The sequence below is a fragment of the Hoplias malabaricus genome, chromosome 17 (assembly GCF_029633855.1).
Source record: "Hoplias malabaricus isolate fHopMal1 chromosome 17, fHopMal1.hap1, whole genome shotgun sequence".
Classification (NCBI taxonomy): domain Eukaryota; kingdom Metazoa; phylum Chordata; class Actinopteri; order Characiformes; family Erythrinidae; genus Hoplias; species Hoplias malabaricus.
Window position 1 is genome coordinate 4478574 of NC_089816.1, and position 14784 is coordinate 4493357.

General features: G+C 38.8%; 1 protein-coding gene across 9 annotated transcripts in view; it reads left to right on the forward strand.

Moving 5' to 3' along the window:
- Positions 1 to 14784, forward strand: part of dlg3 (discs, large homolog 3 (Drosophila)) — a 105975-nt gene that overhangs the window by 79722 nt on the left and 11469 nt on the right. For all 9 annotated transcript variants that reach the window (XM_066649144.1, XM_066649147.1, XM_066649146.1 and 6 more), the window contains 3 exons: positions 3998 to 4154; positions 5015 to 5117; positions 12925 to 13039. In XM_066649144.1, coding sequence (XP_066505241.1) covers positions 3998 to 4154; positions 5015 to 5117; positions 12925 to 13039 — 375 coding nt within the window. The remainder of the gene's footprint in view (positions 1 to 3997; positions 4155 to 5014; positions 5118 to 12924; positions 13040 to 14784) is intronic.

Sequence of the window (14784 nt, forward strand, 5' to 3'; positions counted from 1 at the left end):
GAGGAGTGTGGTGTGTTCTCCCTGTGTCTGTGTGGGTTTCCTCCGGGTGCTCCGGTTTCCTCCCACAGTCCAAAAACACACGTTGCAGGTGGATTGGTGACTCAAAAGTTTCCGTAGGTGTGAGTGAATGTGTGTGTGTCTGTGTTGCCCTGTGAAGGACTGGCGTCCCCTCCAGGGTGTATTCCCGCCTTGCGCCCGATGATTCCAGGTAGGCTCTGGACCCCCCGCGACCCTAAATTGGATAAGCGGTTACAGATAATGGATGGCTGGATGGAAGAGTTGAAATTGGGTGTATTAAATCAACACCACTTTAAAATCTAAAATTATTATAGAATAAAGTACAATTATGTTACCCAACTAAAGATGTGGAATCTGAATATTCAGTAGTATTTCTCAAAGAACCATTTGTTGCACATATTTTTTAAAGTACCAGGTCCTCTTTGCTGGTGTGCCTTAAAAAGTGGTAAACTAATCCAGGAAATGAGATAGAATGAGACTGTTTAATGACTAAGCCCTCTTTTAAACTAGTGACTGATTAATTGGTACCAATATTGCAATAACTTGCTTAAGAATATTGTGTTATCTAGAACATGTTAAGAGATTGCAACCAGCTTTTAAGATAAAACGGCTTAAATCTGACAGAATGTAGCACATGTAACCATGACCGAGCGTAAAAGAATATGAGATGAGATAGCTGAGCCACTTGAAATATGTTCCCATATTTACCCAGACCTTGCAGTCTTTTTCGACTATAACTGTTGCATATAAATACAATTTAGGAAAAAGTTATTAACCTACAAGAGAAAAGTCCACTGAAATTTTAATTCCAGCCACAATGTATGAATATAGTTATGACCTACAACTATATATTTGCTACAACTTCCCTGTTATAGTCAGGAGTCTGTTGACAGGTTAACAACTTGTGCGTCAGTCATCTCTGAATGATCAGGACGAGAGAAGATATAGTGAGGATATAGGATCTCTTGTATCACATCTGAAGTACTTGGAAACCTGAGTGGCATTTTAGACATTTTATTTCACATTTAAATAATGTTGCTAAAGTGGCATGTATTCCATTAAGGAATATTACAAAATTTAGGTTATTCCAGAGTGACATTACAAAAAAATACTAGCAGGAATCTTATTGAAAACTAATAGAAATGTCACATCATTCCAGTTAATGCCCCAAATGTCTGTCTGCTCGTGTTCCAACACAATCTTAATTTAGCAGGTTCTAACCTTCTTTTTATACCTTCTGTTATTTACAAAATCACTGGTGTCTTTCTGTTTTTGTGCTTTGAAATTATGGATCACACAGCTGCTTTACAAAAGAAATATATTTACCTTGTTAAAATTAATTAGAATGTAACAAAGATGTACTTCTACAATGATTATCATTTTTTGTCCATTATATATGCATTATATTTTCTTTACTTTTTTCTGATTTTGTGTGATTCTGCTTATATCTCTGCTGTAAATCATTGCACAGTACTATAATGCACCCTAATGTGCTTTTCATATTTAAAATACCCTATAATTTAATATTATTATTACTATCAGTATTAGTACTACTGGGGGAAATGATGGTGAAGGAAAAATGATAGTGTGGAAAAGTTAAGTCTCACATAGGTCCTGAATTAGTGTGAGTGTGTGACAGCCAAAGCGGAGCTGTTTCCCATCATACCCCTGCAGCCAGAGTCCAGAGATCTCTCTCACACACACACACACACACACACACACACACACACACACACACACACACATACACAGAGTGAGAGAGAGAGAGAGAGCATAATGCCAGACACTGGATGGAGGAATAGTTAGTCTCAGGATACCATCTTCTCAGCTTGTGTGTTTGGGGGAGCTGGTGGAAAGCAGCATGTTCACAGTGAACATCTCCTCCTCTGTGCCGATGATGAGGTTTAGTTTACAGAAACAAGCTGAGAAAAACTGCTCCTTCAAGACCAAGCAGAAGAGCTCCAGGTAACTGTTTGTGTGCATGTCAGAAGGGTCTTTCTTTATGAGCAGAGGCATTAATATACAGGACACTGTGCAGTCTGGATTCCTACAGAAACATAAAAGAGACTTTTCAACTGCTAAGCTGCTTTTGTTGCTATTGGTAATGTACAATGACTTGCTTCAACTTGTGCTTCAGACCTCATATTCACACCATTTGACTGTGGTTTTGCACATGTTGTGTGTAAAGTAAAACACGGTACTGTTAAAAAGTACTCTGGATGGATAGCAGTGTTGCTTGGTGTGGTAGCTCCATTATTATAAATCAGAATCTATTCATGTTTGATTTAACACTAAATGTACACTTTATTTAAACTTTTTTTTTAATACAGTCTGACTATCAGAACAGTCCATTTTGTCCTTCTGCATTACGGGTGTTGTTACCTAAGTAGAATCCGTGAATTCAAATTAATCACATTGTATTATAATTCAAATATATCACAGATAGTCCCCTTATGCCGTCTTCCAAAATTTTCTCAGTAACAATTTCCATGGTTGGTTTTATTTTTCAATTTTAGGCATCAATAGTAAAAATTAAACTAAATATGTGCATCATTAAGCCTCTAGTGTTCATGCATTTATACTGAGTGCCAGGTGCTAATATGAACACATGGTATATGTATTCAGAAACGTAATTATATCGTGTTTATCACCACTGAATTACTTTTAATCAAACTTTGAATTTAGTTTCTCATTACACTTTTATTCAGCACAGACTTTTATATTATTGTATAATGTTTTCCAGGTCAGAATCCTTCATTTATTTCCTTTTTTTGATATTTTGACGAGAACTTTCCGTGTTTGGTGAGCTAAGCACTCATTTGTGGTCTTTATATCTTCAGTAGAAAAGTATGCAGTCTTTCACATAGCACCACTAATATAAACGTGCCATCAGCAGCAGCAGGAAATGCAGCCACAGGAATCAGAAATGGGATGGATTAGGTTAACTCAGCGCCAGTATCGAATATTTAAAGATCACTACTTTAATGGAAGACATGGACGTGGAAGGTAAAGTCTTGCGGTGTTGTTTGCAGTGTGGTACTCTATGAACGTGTGCCTGATGTCTTTCTGGGTTTGTTGCTGTTGCTGTGGGTTAATTTACAGTGAGTTTGGAAAGAGTTTTGGATCTAGTTCCCCTCTGTGGCTCAGACTAGCTGGTTTGCCAGTTCTGGGCAGTCTGGAAACCCTCTCTGGCAGATGAGTCACAGCAGCTAATACCGAAATGCAGTGGAGTGGTCAAGAGCGAAGCAGGAATGGGCTCAGTGTGTGAGTGTGAAAAACGTGTGTGTGTGAGTGTGTGCTGAAGGAACAGACTTGCTGTTAAGCTGAAAAAAATGAAAGCTTGCCAGCCTCATCAAGTCGTGACTAAAATCACACCATTGTTTTATGTGACAGTGCGATTCATCTTGATTTTTTCTCTCTATTCTCTGTGTATTATACTTTGTATTTTGCATAAAAACACAACCCCATTCTATTTCAAGTGGTGCAACTTACACTTATTAAATTCTTTGCACCCTGCCGAGGATGGGGACCACTTACAGCACCAGATGCTGGAAATTCTAAGTGAATTTAAGTTGTAATATTTTCTGTACCTTGTACTCCATGTCTGATTTTTTATTTTATTTGTGGTTTTGATGTCACAACATATTGGGATTTCCTTCTGATTGGTATACCTCATTCACACAGAGTTGAGCTGTATGTTACTGGGTTAAATTCCTCAACGTGGAATGTTGATTAATATTCTGTGCTATAATAAAAATTGCACTGTTGCGATTGCAGTGAACAAAGATTAATCTTTCAGATCTAAGTAAACAGAAACTGCTGCTTACCACTCTCCAACACCCCTAGCTGAGTTGCACTTTTTCACTCATCTCTCTTTTTCTTCTGCACCAGTGTCTCTCTTTCTCACTTGCCCCCACTCTCTGAAGTTGGTTAGTTTGTGTCCTTCCTCTCAGCCTTACACTTTTACTCTGTTTGGCAGGGAGCCACGCAAGGTCCTGCTGCACAAGGGATCCACAGGACTGGGTTTCAATATTGTGGGTGGAGAGGATGGAGAAGGAATCTTTGTCTCTTTCATCCTGGCAGGAGGGCCTGCTGACCTGAGCGGAGAGCTGAGAAGGGGAGATCGCATCCTTTCGGTCAGCAATCATGAATTCGTTTGTATTGTTGGCTTTTGGTAAACACATAACCAGAGTGACTTAGACTTTTAGTCGTGCTAAATAGGCATGGTAATGCAGGAGTCTTGTCCACATATGTTTATTGGTACAGGCTGGGAATTAACCCCCTTCTACTGTATGGAAGATGGTGGTGTTACTACACCGTATGACCCACTTAACCAATAATATTCAAAGCACCGTTTTGTGACATTTTTTGTTATGCTTTTCCTTGTATGTCTTCCAAGAGTATTGGCAATTTTTTACTCCAAAAGCTCTCATTAAATAGATATTTGACAGTATGGACAAACCTAATGGGTTCTTATTGCAAGAAACTACACATTGTACTAATAATAATAATCATACACAAGATAAGATGTGAAATATCCAATGCCAATCCATTAGAGCTTCACATAGGGTCCACCCCACTCTCTTCCTGCCAGCAGCCACACAATTTCCATTGTTCCAATCCTACAGCTACACCCTATGGTTGCTGTGGTTTTTATGATCCAATCAGCAACCAGCTACTATTAACATCTATGGTTAATCATTGAGCCCAGCCCATGAGTACCCAAACCACCCACTGCATCACTAGCTCTTCACAGGGGTCATCAGGTAGGCACCTCCCCTAGTCAGTGATTGGCTGATATATGGCATACTTGAGAAACACCTGTTGCTTTACATTTTTGATTAAAAAATATATAATTTTGTGCCAAATAACCACTGATCATTTAAAAGATCACTGTGTTTTGAAACTTAAGACAAACGTGTTGTATAAATCTTGACTCATTGTTAATTAAAACTGCCTTTTACCAAGGAGACGTCTTTTATCTTTTTGGTTTCAGGTGAATGGTGTGAATCTGCGTAATGCCACTCATGAACAAGCTGCAGCTGCTCTGAAGAGGGCTGGCCAGACCGTCACCATCATTGCCCAGTACAGACCAGAAGGTACAGAGAGATTTGTAACTGTAGGCTCCACTGTATTTGTTAAAGCAATGGAAATGTGCTCTAAGGACAGTGTCATGAACAATGAGTTGACAGTTGATGTTCTCATCTCATTGTTTCCACAGAAAGAATTGCCACAGTAATATTTTGTTTGGAGACCAGGTGGTTTGGTGTGTTTTGAATGGATTGAAGACTGAACTATTTGTGAGATGATATTGTTGTGTTTTTGTAAACTAGCAAATGTTTTGGAAACTTTTTCCACACCTTCATCTGCCTGAGGCTTGCTTGTTTGGAGGAAAAATCAGAAACTGGCAAAGCAGCTTTCTGTTCATATGGAATTATTTGGCCTTGTGCTTATACGTCTTGGACCACTAGCTTTCAGCTTAGTTTTAGTTTTTGTTGATAGTTACTTGTGTTTGTTCTGATTGTTTTGTTTTGACAAAACAAGAACTAAGAAGTGTGGAGGGAGCAAGATCCAGGGGCACTAGATGCCAGCAGACCTTTCTGCTCCACCGAGAACCCCCAACAACCACACATCACGCTACTCACCAAAAATACACACACACACACACATATACTAACAAAAATAACCCAGAAGTATTTGTCAATTCAAAACAGTTCTAAATGATAAATCTGGGAACCGCTGTACCTACTGGGACCTTCCCATGCGTCCCAGCCCCGCTCAGTCCTCAGCTACTATTACATCATTATTATCATTCTGGATTTGGTCCACATTTTTATTCGTATATCGATGGGCCTGTTTTATCTCATTTTAAATTAAAAATGTAATCTATCTTGGCTATCTTGTTTTACATTTACTACATAATTTGAACACAGCAGCTGCCTTCCTCTGTCAAGAAAGATGTGTGACTAAATCCGTTTGATTTTATAATGCAGACACTTTGGTGGAATTCACGTTGAAGACTTCAGTTGTGAACCCACTATTGTATTAAAGCTCATGTCCCTTTAAGGCAGGTAGCTCCTGTGCCTCGCCTAGTTCAGAAAAAAAGGAGCCTAGTTCGCAAACGAGGACATTGTTGGTGGACGCTGATTGGCTGGATTTGGATCAGGTTTAGAGGCCTTTATTACAGCCGCATTCTCCAGGGACCCAACGCGGAGCAGGCGGGGGTTGTGGTGCTGTGTCCGGGGGTCGGCAGCCTGCAGGCGGCTTCTCTTAATCAAAGAGTCGGAGAAGGGAACAACGAAAAAAATCCTACCGGAGTCAATGTGGAAGGGGAAATAGAAACTGGAGAAACGGAGCTGTGTGGGGAAAAATCACTCTCTTCGACTTTGTGCTGGAAAATGAATGGACATATTTCTCCCGGAGTTAAAGGAAAATCCCGCGTTTTAGAGTGAGTGTGTCCGGCCGAGGTGCAGTGTGAATGGGAGGAGCATAGAGCAGGGAAGAGCAAAGCGGCTTTAGTCTCCTTTTTATCTGTATTTTAATCTTTGTTTCGTTTAAGAACAAGAAAGCTTCTCGGCTGTATGTCCGCGTTTACCGCAACATAAGCAGCTGTTAGTTTGCAGTCTTCAGAACACGGGTTTTCTACCGATTTTGGCTTGTTTTCCCGAGTGGAACAGAAGTTGACCACGATAACGTTAAACACACGGCAGACTGAGGAGAACCCAGCCGGGTAAGAAAGCTAAAAAAAACATTTCTATCTGTGCTTCCACAGAAGGTGAAGAATATATTCACCATATTATAACTCAAGTTACAGGTGTAAGTGAAGTTTGAGGCGAAACCCTTTGAAATAAAGCCTTCTAATCTCTCTGTAACAGAATGAGTCCATGTTTTGGACGTTTTTGAATGAGACGAGCTCTCGTTATGTTCAGTAATGCGGCGTATTTTCGTGTTTTTTTTTTTATGAACGTTAGCTACATTAGCTTGTACCTGTAAAACACACGTTTACTGCAGAGTAAGGAGAACTTAACTCTGTAAACGGTAATATTTCCCAGCATTCATTGGTGAGTTTTCTAGCTTTGTTAGCCAGAAGGTATTATTCCTATTTTGGCCTGTTTATGAAGCGGGAGCTCAAAAGTAGTAACATGAGAAGTAAGGTAATGTAGCTTCTGGGGAAGGAAAAAAATATCTTCCATAGGATTTTGGTTAACTTTATTAATTCTTCATAATTATATACTGGTTAGCAATATGAAGCGGGGAGTAATAAAGTAATTAGAATGTTGTTTTTATTTTCCTGACATGGGAATTATCCTTTAGCTGTCAAACTCGTTCACTAAGTCAACATTAACCTTAATGCAATAACAGGCCACGACCACATATTCAACAGGTGCTTAGAGAATTATACTTTAAAGTCTATTTTAAATGAACCTAAACTCGTTGTACTATACACACATAACGTTTTTAATATGTTTGGCCTCTGAATTAAGTTGGAGCACCAACTGTCATCTCACGTTCTTCCATTTGCTAGATTCAAATAGTAATAAAACAACATAAGCAAGTAAAATAGCACTAACGGCACACAGTGGGTCCGTAATCCAATAAGGAGTGAGTAAGGAGTAATACATTATTTCTGATTTTGTTTGTTTGGTGATTTCTTCCCTGTAAACTATGAGAGGAATGTGGCGGTAAGTTATGTTACAGCTTGCTCTCCCTCATATTCCTGATCTCTCTCTTTCAAACTGGAATATAAATGGCCTACTCCTCCCACCCAAGGGCTTGAATATCTACACAGAAATAGAAGTGACATACTAATTTGGGCCAGAATAGCTCATTGAATGATATGGAAAAGCCTTAAGACACCATTGCATATACAACAAGACCGAGGGTAAAGATATTTCTGTTGACTGTATTTTTATTGGAATTATTTTATCATCTGTTTTTAAGATTGTTTTGCTTGAAAAGCATTGAACTATTACTTTTTGATCGTTCTTATTTCGTCAGCCCCATAGCCCCCCTTCTTTATGACGTTTAACCCTATTTTCTGTCCTGCATTCACTTTCTACGAGGGCTCCTAGTGTATGTGATGTCATCACCATTAGCTGTTAGCGACACTGTTTGAAATGCTCTTTTCAGTACAAGATTTTCTTATAACTTCCTTATAAAGCCTGAACCAGCACGTTAACACTGAAACGTATCTTTTTATTAATAAGAAGCGATGGTTCCATCAGAAGCTGGCTGTGAAGTGAATGATGGGTTCTGCACAATGTCTGGGGGGGAATCCCCCAAAAGAATCCAGCTAGCATGATGCCTTAACCATGTGCCCTCAATGTACTGTGTGAAATATTTGTCCTGTATGCAAGAACTTAGGATGTGATTTCAGTTGGTTGATTAAGGGTATGTGTTTATTATGCCCTTATGCTGCCAGTTGAATAGGGGGAGTGTGTGCTGTTGCCACACTGGAGTAGTTTTAAATGCAGTGTTAGAGTTCAGTGTAATATTTTTTTTTGCCATTGGAAGGCTTCTGCTTACAAAATATACTTGTGTTTTTTAAACTGCTATAAAAACTAAAAATTCTTGGTTTGCACTTTGTGCAAATAATGAATGTCACTTATTAACGATGGGGAAATAATATTTTGAGCTTTGAGGATTTGTTTGTAGTGAGGAAATTTAGCTGGATGAAGGATTTCTCCATTCATTTTGATGAGACTTGATTATTACTCCTTTCTTAAAGTTTAAACAGTTACTCCGCCATCGGCTTTTAAGCTAGAAACACTAACATTTCTAGTATTGTAAACCCTGTACATTAATACATGATGCATTCTAGTTTAACTGCAACAGTTTAAATAGTTTTTACTGTCAGTGATACCTAACGAACCTTTATAGTTAGAGCTGGAAGCTCCAAATTTGCAGGACCATGGATCCAAATTCTCCATTCTACACTTTTCCTGTGTCTGAAGTGTCTCTGCAACAATCAGTATTAAACATTTTTAGCCACCATCACATTTTATGTTCTCTCTCTCACACACACACACACACACATTCAGCTATTTTTAAGCAGTGTATTTCCTTCAGGAAATGCAAATCTAGTTATACTTCTTCTGGTTTCTGCAGTTAATACAGCATGAACCACCTAATGTGCAGACTCTGTTCAAACTTCTTTTTGAAGGTCTCTGCAGTGAGTGACGTGTAACGTATTTTTGGAGGTGATCTGATCTGTCATTTTTAGTAAATATATGTTGAGTTCTTTCCTGTGAATAAGTGGATTAATCACAGAAGCATTTTTTCATGTTTTGAATTCCTTATATTTATTTATATGTCATGCTGCAAATGAAGAACTTGTAGAACATGCTATTCTTTAGTTTCTCTCTCTCTCTCCCTCCTCACCCCTAACACTACTCTATATGCCCTCAATTTTCTCTCACTCTCCTTCCTGGTACAGTTCCCGTTCCTGAACCTAAAACACATACAAATGCATGTGTTCCTGATTTTATTTCCTATTATTTAGTTATATAACATGTAAATTACTGCATCCAATTCCACTGCACAGCTCTCTGCTCTTTCTGGAGTTCCTGAAGCTCGACATGCCCATGGATGATGTCACAGTTTGCGCTCAGGAACAAACTCTTCCTTGGTTTCAGCTGGGAATGAACGTTTCTGGTCCGTGTGCCAAATGGTTCCAAATTAGGTTTCCAAACGGGAACTGTTCTGGTTCCTCGTTGGTGGAAAACAATACGTTTGATTTCTGATTTGAAATGAAAACGCTCTGTATCTGTGATACAGAGCCTCAACCTTCCTGTTGATGACCTACCCTTGGTTCTCATACAAAACTGGTGGAAAAGTGTCTAGTATGCTGGATGGCACCAAGTTTCTAAGAACCCTGAACCCTAAGAACCCAAGAACTTAATAGGGTAAAAAAAAAAAAAAACTCTTAACTCTCACTAATTCTTCCCTCACTGAGTAAGTGCAAGTAGAAATGAATTTGATGGTTAGTATTACAATTGCAAAGTTTAATTATCATTAAAGCCACAGTCTGAACAACTGAAGCACAGCGTCAACCAACGTTAGCAACCTTCTCCCAGACACTGCCACATTGGCACAGCACATAATGTGGGTTTTTGTGTCAGGGGAAACATGGTGCAGTGACAGAGCTATGGTGTGATGCCCAGTATCACTTTTACATGCTGATTTCCATCCACAGGATCCCTCAAAACCAGGGGAGGTAAAATCATGAACTGGAGGTAACATTGGGCACCACATTAGAGTTAATGAAAAATAAGAACTAGGCTAAATATGGGCTATTAATGTTGATGCTCTAGTAAACCCTGTGTGGCTGTAGAAAGCTGCATATTCTAACCAGAGTAACTCTCTTCTTTCATCCATCTTTAAAAGAGGAGCATCTCAGCACTGAGTTTCATGTTAGTTTGTGCTCTGTTACACCATAAATGGTGCTGTAATTATATTTAAATCCCCCCCTTGCCCCACACTTTTAAATTAAGAAGTTCTGTCTTAACATTTTGCTGCTCCCGACTACCTTAATCTAATAATTTTGTAGTGAAGGAAAAAAGGCTGTGCTCAGTGTATTGTTTATTTTTGTTTAAGCTTTATTTTAATGAGTAATAGTTTGGTAGTGTTTGGTATAAAGATTTATGAAAGTAGTTGTGAATCTTTTTTTTTTATTTATTTTTTTTTATAAATGAGCACATTTGAACAATACTGCAATAATACTAATAACAGTGTGATTATTTTGGCCACTCTATTAGTAATACTGCCCCCTCCAAGGTGTTTCCACCTTGCACCTAGTGATTCCGGTTAGGCTCTGGACCCACCGCGACCCTGAACTGGATAAGCAGTTACAATGAATGAATGAATTAGTAATACTTAATGTCTAAGCAGATGCTTCACAAACAGTCTGTTCATTTGTTTTACTTAATTTTGACACACTATCTCAAAGTATAATAGGTCTCCCTAATTTGTACGTATTGTAGAGGTATTATTCCAAGTAATTTATCAGTCCATGCAAAGGACATCTGTCTTCAAACTGTAGAAAAGTCTTTAGCTGGATTCAGATATTAATATTTATATTTATTTCTATGTATCTCCCCCCCCCCCCATCTCAGTTTGCAGTAATGGGTCTAAAATTGTATGGCTTTGTAGCGCAAGGTAGTAACTGATTACTCTTCTTTGATGCTGGCAAATGATTTTCTTTCTTTTACCTCCCACCCCACCACCTATTTTCTCTGCTTTAAACTTTAGCCAATCTTGTCACCCTTCTGTCCCATGCCCAGTTTCCTGTTGTGCTGACCAAGGCTGCTGGTTCAGAGAGCAGCTGGGGTAACTAGAGTTGCAGTGGTTGTTCTGTAGTTGATTCCCTTAGATGTCTGTGTGTCTGGGAACTGTGCCTAGTTCTCAGAGGGGCCAGAGCCTGGCTATCTTACAGACATCTCTAATTGAAGCCTGATACTGAAGAGTTGGTTCCGTCCTCCTTATTCTTCAGTCCTTCCATTAATTCATTGATTTTCTTGCTGGTGGTGGGCCAATTTTTTTTTTTTTCTTTTTTTTAAATGGGGCTGCTGCTGCTAGCTTTGCAATTTTTTTCGCGTGTCATATTTGAACATTTAAGTAGTTGAATTGGATTTGCAAAGCTCTATATTGCAAATCAATGAGACAGAAGTGTTCTTGCATTACCTGGCTATTCAACATTCCACATGTGTACAGCTGTATAGTTTCTGCTCATTATGGTTAAAAGCAGCATGCAATTTGTCATCTTTTAAAGAGACCCTTAAAATATAAACCTAATATATTTTTTTACCAGTTTTGTTTACTGGGCCTTTGGCTCACTTGACATGTGATGGTTAGAACATTTGTCATATTAAGGGACCAAAGCTGAGCTGCAATTGACTGTTAATGAGTCCCAGTGGATCAGAACAGTTGTGTCTAACTAGTGGCGTGGTCCGGAGCTACTTTTTTTTGTATGACATGATACATTTATCATCACAACCATATTGTGGGTTTCTTTCTTTTATTCTTCAGGGTAACAGTTATCTTCCTACTTTTCCCTAATGGTGCAAGGGAGTCTCCTTGGTTACGTTTTAAGTGGTGTCAGGTTTCTTAATCTTGTGTCATTTTCAAAGGTAGTTAACTGCAGGGCAGGTTAAGGTAGGATCTGTGGCTTTTCTTTATGATGATTTTCTGTGATTGCTTGTGTAACTTGAATTTATATTAGATGTTGTTTTATTAGACCTTTTCTCCAGATGTGAAATGCTATAAGGGAGGTTAGTGAAACCTTCTCTTAGATCTTATTTATGTCCACAATAAGCCTCCTAGTCCGTTTCTATCCTCACAGGACTAATCTATTTCTGTTCTTCTCTCTTGGGTATATATGCTCGAGTGCTGTTGTTTTTCCTTCCTGCTCTCTTGCTCTTTCTCTTTCTGTTTGTGTGTTGATTTGTTGCTAAGCTAGTGACTGCGGCCAGACCACAGTGCTGCAGAGGTGTAGCCTACATGTTTAATCAAGAGCCTCTTGTACAGTCATGCGTCATGCTTCAGTACTGCTCTAGAAATGATTTTTGTCTTGTTCGCTCAATGAGAAATGATTACTTTCAGGCATATGTTGGAGGTCTTCATTCCATTAAACTGAATAGTGCATGTTCTACTTAATTAATATGCATAATTAATTACCTGGCAGGAGATATTAGGGCATATTTCATGTAGATACATGATTAATATCCATCTGTTCCTTAAGTCATTAATCAGTCTGTAAAAGGCTGCTGCATTTCACGTTATGCCCTTTGCGACATGGTCTTCAGACAACTGGCATTATTTCCATTGTGTACTCCGTTTGTTAAATCTGTGAATAATGTGCAGAAATGTTGTGTTAATATAAATATGGTATTTTCATTTTTTTTGCAGAGTACAGCCGTTTTGAGTCCAAGATCCACGACTTGAGGGAGCAAATGATGAACAGCAGCATGAGCTCTGGATCAGGCTCCCTGCGCACCAGTGAAAAGCGCTCCCTCTATGTCAGGTAACCAACACACACATCAAACTTATATTTCTGTGTACACTTAAGGTTTGGAGAATGTCTGAACATTTTAAGCTACTACAGATGAATAACTGAATAGTCTTTGTGCTGTTTATTTCATTTATTTTACTTTTGTACGTTGACCTCACTGATATGGGTTATGGGTAAAGCTACATCTCATATTTCAGGAGTCAGTTGGCAGTGTTATCTGTCTCTGTTTGAAATATTTTTTTCAATGCCCATGTAACTGACAGCCTGTGGTTTGCACATTTCTGAGGAAGGGGTTAACAGAATAACGCATACTGTATGAGAGAGATGCTCATGGCTAAATAGCAAATAACCAGATGAACCTAAATAATTTTAAAAGTGAGTAGGTAATTTTTTGTGCTGTCTTGAAGACGACCTCACCTGTTTAGCTGGCATTTCTGCATCTGCATTTTGCCTGTTGATGCTCATTTCATCCTCACTTTTCAGCACTTCATAGAAACTGCTTTTCTTTTATTTCCCCTTATGAATTAGACAGGATGAATCAGCAGAATTCAGACAGAATTGAACTGATGGTGCCTTTGAGCATTTATTTATTTATTTTTGACTTTTAAACCAGGGCACAGAGTGATTGATACTGAAGATACATACTCCAAACTTTAATAAACATTCCTTGTTTTTATTCAGTAATGTGTTTGTTTCTATTAGTCCTACTTTCTTCAATTTAGCAGCTGTTTGTCCTGCAGTTTCCAACTTTTACATTACATTAATGACTGAAATAACTGGTGTTGGAGTTCAAAAATTGCACACTTGTAAAGAGTTTAAAAACAGGATCTGTATTTTGACCACAGGAAGTTTATACTTAAGTTTTAGGATTTAAGAATACATTGTAATGGGCAATGGGTATTGTTGCTATGACACAGCTCCAGGGTTCTGGTGTTGACAGGGTGAGGAAACAATTTTCTTGGGGTGTCGTCTTCTTGGGACGCCCACTTCACGGCCTGTCTCTGACATCCCCTGCTATATGGAACTTGGCCTTAAATTTGGAGATGGTACTAGGGCTCACTCCACATATGGCTGAAACTTGGGTTTGTGGAACACCAGCTTGAAGTTACCCTATGGCACAAGTCCTATCCAGATCAGTCAAACCTGACATGCCGATTCTTGGAGCAGTCACCTACTGACCACTGTAGCAGACACCTGGGGGTATCAGAAGCTCAAAACAAGTGTCAATAGCGACGGCAAAATAAGCTGTTTGGCATTGGCAGAGAGGATTTGGCAAATTTATCATGGGCGCAACCCACATACTCTGCTGTATTGCTCATCCCACAAATGTATGTTCCTTACAGATGTGGCACTATTTAAAAGGGAAATTAACAGGCTTTCCAATAGTATAAGATTTATTGTCAAGAAACATACAACAAAGAAATAATCTACCAAACATGAATATCCTTACTTTTGGCAAAACCTCCAAAATCTTAGTGATAAATGCTTTAATTCTTCCTTTTTTAATTCTGCCCTTTGTGTAAATATATGTTTAGTTTGGTTCCCTTGGTCCGGATGAATGAATTGTTTCAATTTAGTCATGGTTTGCTTTGTGTTCACGCTGACATTTGACACTGGAACCAAAATTTAAACGATGCATCGTCTTAACAATACAAAGTTGTTAACGCAGTGCATCAAGCTGGGAGTAAATACATTTAGGTGGGTTGTGTAGGCTAAAGAAGGTATGCTGCAATGAGTTAACAAGGTCTGAAAAGCCT